This window comes from Salvelinus sp. IW2-2015, unplaced genomic scaffold (genome assembly GCF_002910315.2).
Source record: "Salvelinus sp. IW2-2015 unplaced genomic scaffold, ASM291031v2 Un_scaffold10506, whole genome shotgun sequence".
NCBI classification, from domain to species: Eukaryota; Metazoa; Chordata; class Actinopteri; order Salmoniformes; family Salmonidae; genus Salvelinus; species Salvelinus sp. IW2-2015.
The window spans coordinates 1-7,163 of NW_019951764.1; the positions used below are offsets into that span (position 1 = coordinate 1).

Consider the following 7,163-nt stretch of genomic DNA (forward strand, 5'->3'; position numbering starts at 1 on the left):
GTATTCAATGGCAACATTGAGGTATTTACAGTGCCTGGTTTTATGAGTACTGTTACTTTTTGAGGAAACAACATCTGAACGCTGTTGAAAACAACTGGCTTCCAATGTAGCGATTTTGATCAATGAAGATTTAGGTCTTAGCTGCACCGTTCTGATGTAGCTGATGGTGTGCGTGTGTACACTCTGGAGCATCAGCTACAAAGACTCCAGAGTTTCTCAAGCCTAAAGTTCATTAAGCAAATAGCTTACCTCTGGATCCATAAATGGCGCCTCCTCAATATCCCATTTAACAATTTCAGTGGCAGGTCTCAAGGGTCCAAAGGGATCTATCCTCTTTAATATTGGCTGCATAATACCACATCTCAATCCAGCCTCCCCAGAGAGACAGCAGAGCCCTTTGGCTCACCTTCAAATATCAGCTTTTCTTCAAGAAAATCTAGACATGTTGTTTTAAAGGGTAGTTAGATGGGAATCCTTGGCTTCTATGTTTACGCTAACTCTATTCTATAAGTTATAGAAAACAGAATGAAGTGAAGGATGTAAGATTGAGAAAATAATGGTTGAGAGCTGATATGTTTGCTGAACTTTGTTTGACAAGCATTCTGACATGTGTACTGGTTAGATAGGGAATGGTTGACTGACTTCATATCCCATCGTGATGAAACCTAAAAGACTAGCAGGGAAAACAAGTATATGGAGTGGACATACAGTATTTACATAAACTTTGAAGAGGCTTTGAAAACTAGTGAAAGGTGCATTATTGTATTTGAATGTTTTTATGCTCTATTTGAAACATGCAAAACCCAGTGGTTACCTGTAATGTTTATTTGGTGTTACATTGTACATTTTCTGACCTCTGAAATTCATAAAGCACAAATTACACTGGCTCTTTTAGGTTGCTTTAGAAATAAATGGGACCATTGTTGATATACTGTACATAACACTGATATGAGAATAATACCGTTTTTTATGGAAGTGCCTAATACTTTCAGAGCTTCTGCTGGTTTGAGTTCAGGTGTAAACATGGAGTGTCTCCAGTGGTCCTTGGCTGTCATCGGACTGTGTAGATGTGGACCCCTGGATGTGTGACGGGCTTGTCCAAATAACTCCCTGACTGTCTATATGTGTCCTAAGGGGAATGTGGAGGGGTGTATGGATACAGAAGACCACAGTGGATGGACAGTTACTTGCAGTCATTGGGAGAACACACTCCCACATACATACATTTGTAGGGCCCATTTTACCAGGTTGATGGGATACAGGCAGGAGGACGTAAGGTGTATTTCAAGATGACCTCATAGAAAGAAAGCAAGAAGGTTATATGTAACTATTATATTAAAGTGCCTCATATTCGGACATTTGACGTGATTGATATCACAGCAATGTCCACAGACCTCTTCAATAACCAGATGATATTCACGATGCATTCTGAGGAATAAAGAAGAGCTGAAAATAGAAACGGACAATGACTGTCTGGCATGACATTTCATTTGAATTGTTTATTCAGAATGAAAGCAAACTACCTTGTTTTATTTCATTTCATTTCCCCCAATGCAGTAGATTTTTTTTCATTATACTTGTTAGACCCTGGTTTCCTTCATAAATAAGCAAGCTGCTTTGTGTTGCACAATAATAAATAAACACATTACGTTTCCAATCTCTGCCATGGGTAAAATAAACCAAATTAATTCCAACTTCAAAAGAGGATGAAGGACATTTTCCCTCATTACTGTTTGCAAGACAGTGTCCACGTTCAATACTTTTGCAACTGTAATTTTTCGGTTGGCATAACTTATCCATGCATTGGAAACAGTTTGCACTTGAACTAGCTTGCAAATTGGGTTGAACTCATGCTACATTCTATAGTCTCTTCTTGTTCAGGTCTGTAGGATTGGTACCTCTATGAGTTACAACATTAGAGGGGTCTATTCTTCACAGGCAATTTGTACCTCAAATTATGTACTGTATGGCTCAAAGGTGATTGAGGTCTTATCAAAAGAAATGGCTTTGAACTAGAATGTGACAATGCATTACATATGCTATTGGCTAAACTGTATGCCAAAAATATAATATATTCAAGAAACCTGAAATTCCTGGCTGCTCCTTACAGGAGTCTGATGTTGGTTTATCTGTGTAGAAAGCATCGGGAAAAACAGCAATGGGGGTCCCCAGAAAATGACTCGACTTATGTCTGACACAGTAACATAGTCACTGATACAGCTTTTGGTCATGGTCTGTTTCTGACCAAAAAGGCTGAAGTCTAAGGGTGTCTGTCCCTTCTTGACCTTCAACCCCAGGCTGTGTCACCTCTCGTTGGTGATGATGACGGACGTGCCGATGTAATGAGGGATCTCCCTGTGGGTCTCAGGGGAGGAGCCAGAGGCGGGGCTTTGGCTCTTGTAGCCATAAGAACCCATTTCATCACCACGGTAACCGTAGCTGTCCGACAAATGGCCGAGGGCAGCGTAGGGCGGGGCCTGGAAGGAGCTGTGTTTGGCCAAGACGTGGTGGAGGTTCAAAGACATGTACGGAGCCTGGGCCGGCAGGCCTGCCCCAACTCCCACCCCCATCCCAACCCCAACTTCAACTCCCACCCCCATCCCAACCCCAACTTCAACTCCAACCCCCATCCACATCCTCCTTTCCTCCTCCCCCGCCTCAGGATCCAGCAACTTGGGGCTCCCCCGCTCCCCATTGCTGTCCGTGTGCTCCAGGGGGCCGGTGGCACTGTGGCTGTAGGGGGATTCCATCATACACAGCCTCCTGCGCTGCTCCAGGACCACCTGCATGGGGAAGGGTTGGCCCAGGCCATGGAAGGACCGGGACTGCTCGCAGCTCACCTTCCCCAGCACAGAGCTACTCAACAGGGGACAGGACACCGGCTTCTCCCCTCCTACACAACCACTCCCCTCGGAGGCCTTGTGGAGGTAGTCTCGACTGAACGGCAGCTTGCTGTCCTCTTTAGTAGCCTGTGACTGGGAGTGCAGGCGGTCCTCTGTGGTCTTGCTCTGGCCAAGCGTGTGATGCTCATAGGGCTCTTCCTTGAACCTGCTGTTAGGGCGCGGGGTTGAGCAGCTGGAGAAGCCATCATGAAGGGGCTCGCAGGGGGGGTATCTCCTGCTCGCCGCGGGGCCTGCCGTGGAGAAATTAAACTCTACGGTGAGATTCAGACTAAAATGCTACAGTGAAACTGAGCTAAAACGCTATCTTGAGAATGATTAGGGTTTAACAGTGACATCAGAGGAGCAGGGAAGTGAGCAGTGCAGCATACACTGCGTTTCCCCAATGCTACAGTCAGCAATGATTTTTCATGTTTTTCATGAACATGTCTGACCTGAGAACAAAAAGGGAAAAGGCGTAAAAGATAGAGCACTTTAAAGTGACAGTTCACCTTTTCTAAGTTTTAACTTATTTTCAACTTCCCTAAGGTGTTGTTTCCTCCAAGCTGCTTCTAAATGTGTTAGATGGTTATTTAGCAACATCCAGAATTTCTGTGCTAGCATTTTTTTTGAAAATATAGCAATGCTACTGGAAACCTGATCGTATCAGTTAGCAGTGCATTCAAAAGCATGCAGAAAGAGCTCTGCGTTCCTCAGTTCTGATTTGGAAGCCCCATGCTTTTGAGCCAGAGCCATACCTGAATATGCTGCTGTGGTGGCTGTAGTAATGGAGCACGATGCAGCGAATGGTCTCAGGGTGTGAGCAGGGTTAGTACCATGGTGGATTTTGGCGTTGGCACAGCTCCACCGCCCCTCGCTCCCTCGACCCTGCAGGGAGCTGAGCAGCTGCTGGGCGGCCAGGCCAGGGGAAGACGGGGATGGTGAGGCGGAGGAAGAACCCTGGGTGTGTCGCAACCTCCTCTGGGAGTCCGTGTGGGGTAGGTGTCCATAGGGGTAGGGGAAGGAGAGGCCATAGGGGGCGCTGCTACTACACAGGACCTCTCCAGCCTCTGGGCCTCCAGAAGGGCCTGAGATCTGCCCGTGACAGGGGTTCAGGGGGTAGGGGGTGCTCTCCTTCCAACTTCCTCCCTGGGGGGAGCAGTCCAGCTTGTCTGGGTGGTAGGTGCTGTTGGGCTGGAGGTGGAGACAGTAGACAACAGATTATGGTGGTGTTGTTATTTTTTAACATAGACAGTGTTGTGTACAGTTCATTTGTCAAGCTAAGACAAAGAATCAAGTCCTACTTGTTATATTTTTGGGATAACTATGAAGAGGATATTTCATGAATTTTCAAAAGGAAAGTTACTGATTGTGAATACAACGCAAAAGGTCATTGCGTTGAGGAGTTTGCAGTGTCTCCTTTTTTTCCAAGCTGGATAAAGCTATTCATCCTGATATCTTAGTACGCGTGAAAGTACAGGTACAGTATGTAGTGTGTACTACACTGCATATGAACTGTATTAGTAACCCAGTGTGAGGAGCAGTAGTCTGTAGTACCTGAGGGTAGGGGGCTGTTTTCAGTTTGCTCTTGATCTTGACTGCTTTGGTTTTGAGTTGTTTGCGGAGGTCCTGAGAGGAGGCCAGGCCACTCTTAAAGGCTAAGATGGGTTTGGCCGCTCGACTCTGCTCCTGAGACAGCTGCATGTCTTTATACTCTACGTCCCTGTGGAGGGACATATACATACAGCACAGAACAGCTTGGATTAGCATCACACACATGTTATATCCTCCACACGTCAGCCCTGCACTACGCTTGGCCAACACATACTTTATCCTCAGGAAAGAAGAGCGCTCCATTTCGTACTATGTAACATACACAGACAAACCGGGGGCATCACCTTACAAATTAGCCTGTGTTTCAAACCCAGACCTTTTGCCACAAAATGTCCAAGACTATTAAATGGAAGTGTTTTAGGGAGTGATTCACCTGTCACAGCCCCACTCAGGTCAAAGGTGAAAGGGGAAAGTGTTGACTCACGTGAGAACATAGTTGACGCTGACGATGCAGTGGGGTCTGGAGGAGCGGCTGTTGTGGACGATGGTGGCGTAGCTCTGCACCCACACCCAGCCCCCGTGCTTGGACAACATACGGTAGTACTTAGTGGTGACCTGCCCTTTCACCAACACTGCAGAAGAGGGAGGGGTGAGAGAGAAAGATGGGGGTGAGAGATCAAATCCCAGACTGCACTGTGTCTGAATAAAAGACTGAGGGAGAGAAAGAGAAGTGCACATATAGCTATAGAATGCAGACAGAATGCTTGGGAGAGAGTGACTGCAAAAGGCTCAGTTCCATTGACATACTCATGAATACCTTGAGTCATGAATACTGTATCCTTTTAATTTTCCTCTTAAACCTGCATGCATATTCTGTGAGAAACTCCACAGTTGCCACTTACAGAAACACTAGCCCTCTCAAGGAGAGTGTGGGTTGTTTAGTTAGAAGTGTCACAATGTGTTCACAGAGGGTGACTGACTCACAGAGGTGGTGAGCGAAGCGTAGATGGAATGCGTCACAGCCGTGCACATGGTGGTACAGTGTCTTCTCGATCAGGTCCTGGGGTTCGTGTCCCGTCAACTCAGCCACCCTTGAATCCAGAGTTCAGGAGTCAAAAGTAAAACATTTTAAATCATGATGTTCTTTTTGCGGAGACATAATATTATTATTATTATTATTTATTTTTTATCCACTCGGATAAACACCTCGAACAGCCTACCCGACCGCTCGGAGGCATCCACATGGTCCTAAAGCACACCGTTGCCTTGTTTTGTATCACATTCCAAAGATAAAACTGGGGTGGACAAAAATGCAATTTCAGAATGTGGGGGGACATATCCCCCGTCAAAAGCTCTGACGAAGCCCTTGAGGCCGATACGTAAAGCTTACTAAGAGCAGTAATACTATCAAGAGCAGTGATACTATCAAGAGCAGTGATACTATCAAGTGCAGTGATACTATCAAGAGCAGTGATACTATCAAGAGCAGTGATACTATCAAGAGCAGTGATACTATCAAGTGCAGGGATACTATCAAGAGCAGTGATACTATCAAGAGCAGTGATACTATCAAGTGCAGTGCATACTATCAAGTGCAGTGATACATCAAGGAGCAGTGATACTATCAAGTGCAGGGATACTATCAAGAGCAGTGATACTATCAAGAGCAGTGATTACTATCAAGTGCAGTGATACTATCAAGTCAGTGATACTACAAGAGCAGTGATACTATCAAGAGCAGTGATCATAGAGCAGTGATTACTATCAAGAGCAGTGATACTATCAGGCAGTGTACTATCAAGAGCAGTGATACTATCAAGAGCAGTGATACTATCAAGAGCAGTATACTATCAAGAGCAGTGATACTATCAAGAGCAGTGATACTATCAAGAGCAGTGATACTATCAAGTGCAGTGATACTATCAAGAGCAGTGTGCGGGTTTCTTAGTTTATCTCCCCCTGTCCCCAGTGAAAGTTGCACGCTGGTACTACTATAATGTAATGCAATATTTGAAATCACATTTCTTTGTTACTGTATGCCATGAGAATCTGTGTCTCTGGAAGTAGCAAACCTTTCATGAATAACAATATAAGATAAAGTAGCTAATTCAAATTAAACACCTACACTTGCATACAAGTGAAATGCATACATTTTGAAGAGATTATTATTATATCAAAAACAAATATTTCTTATATTTATAGATTTGTTTGTTTTGTTCTATTGAGTCTATAATGTTATTATAGTGTTATCACAGTGTTGACAGGTTATTTGAAACTGCATATTATTGTCTGAGTCTCAGCAGCTGCAGCATTTCCACTCAAATCTTCGACGACACCACCACCTCTCTCTAAGACACTCCACAGTCGTTCCTCCACCATCCTCATCTTTAGATGCAACAGCTGTATTCTTGACTCCCTCCTTCTTCCTCTCCCCATATAATATAAATCACCTAGCAGATTGCAATGGAAATCTGCTGTAAATTTACATTGGCAATAAACAAGCCATTTATGTTAAGTAGTAGAATAAATCATCCGTGTGAACTGGGCGAGTGCTATTGAATGACCGGGGCGAGGCCGGCTTTGGCATAGGTAAACAGGAAGTGATGAAGATAAATAGTCCTTTAGCTTCTAGACACGTAGCTGTTTCAGGAAGGGGAGGGGGTGGATGGAGCGGTGGAGGGGGGGGGGGGGGGGGGCACTTAGTGGGGTGTAAACTGAAGGTTGAACCTG

The 7,163-nt window shown here is 44.9% G+C and overlaps 1 protein-coding gene across 1 annotated transcript; it reads right to left on the bottom strand.

Annotated features, from left to right (window-relative positions):
* Positions 1 to 806: 806 nt before the first annotated feature.
* On the bottom strand, positions 807 to 5,677 carry LOC112079959 (single-minded homolog 2-like). The gene is made up of 6 exons (XM_024145759.2): positions 5,654 to 5,677; positions 5,418 to 5,538; positions 4,918 to 5,065; positions 4,437 to 4,602; positions 3,638 to 4,073; positions 807 to 3,133 (listed from the first exon to the last, which is right to left on the bottom strand). Exons 1-6 carry the CDS (start codon positions 5,675 to 5,677, stop codon positions 2,304 to 2,306), a joined length of 1,725 nt encoding a protein of 574 aa, XP_024001527.2. The 3' UTR covers positions 807 to 2,303.
* Positions 5,678 to 7,163: the final 1,486 nt, after the last annotated feature.

Bases quoted from the DNA above. Each gene is read 5' to 3' on its own strand.
- LOC112079959 (XM_024145759.2), bottom strand. From the start codon at position 5,677: ATGTGGATGCCTCCGAGCGGTCGG. The intron at 5,539-5,653 runs GTAGGCTGTTCG...TTTGACTCCTGA, and splicing joins GGATGCCTCCGAGCGGTCGG to ACTCTGGATTCAAGGGTGGC. The intron at 4,074-4,436 runs GTACTACAGACT...CTCCACCTCCAG, and splicing joins AAACAGCCCCCTACCCTCAG to CCCAACAGCACCTACCACCC.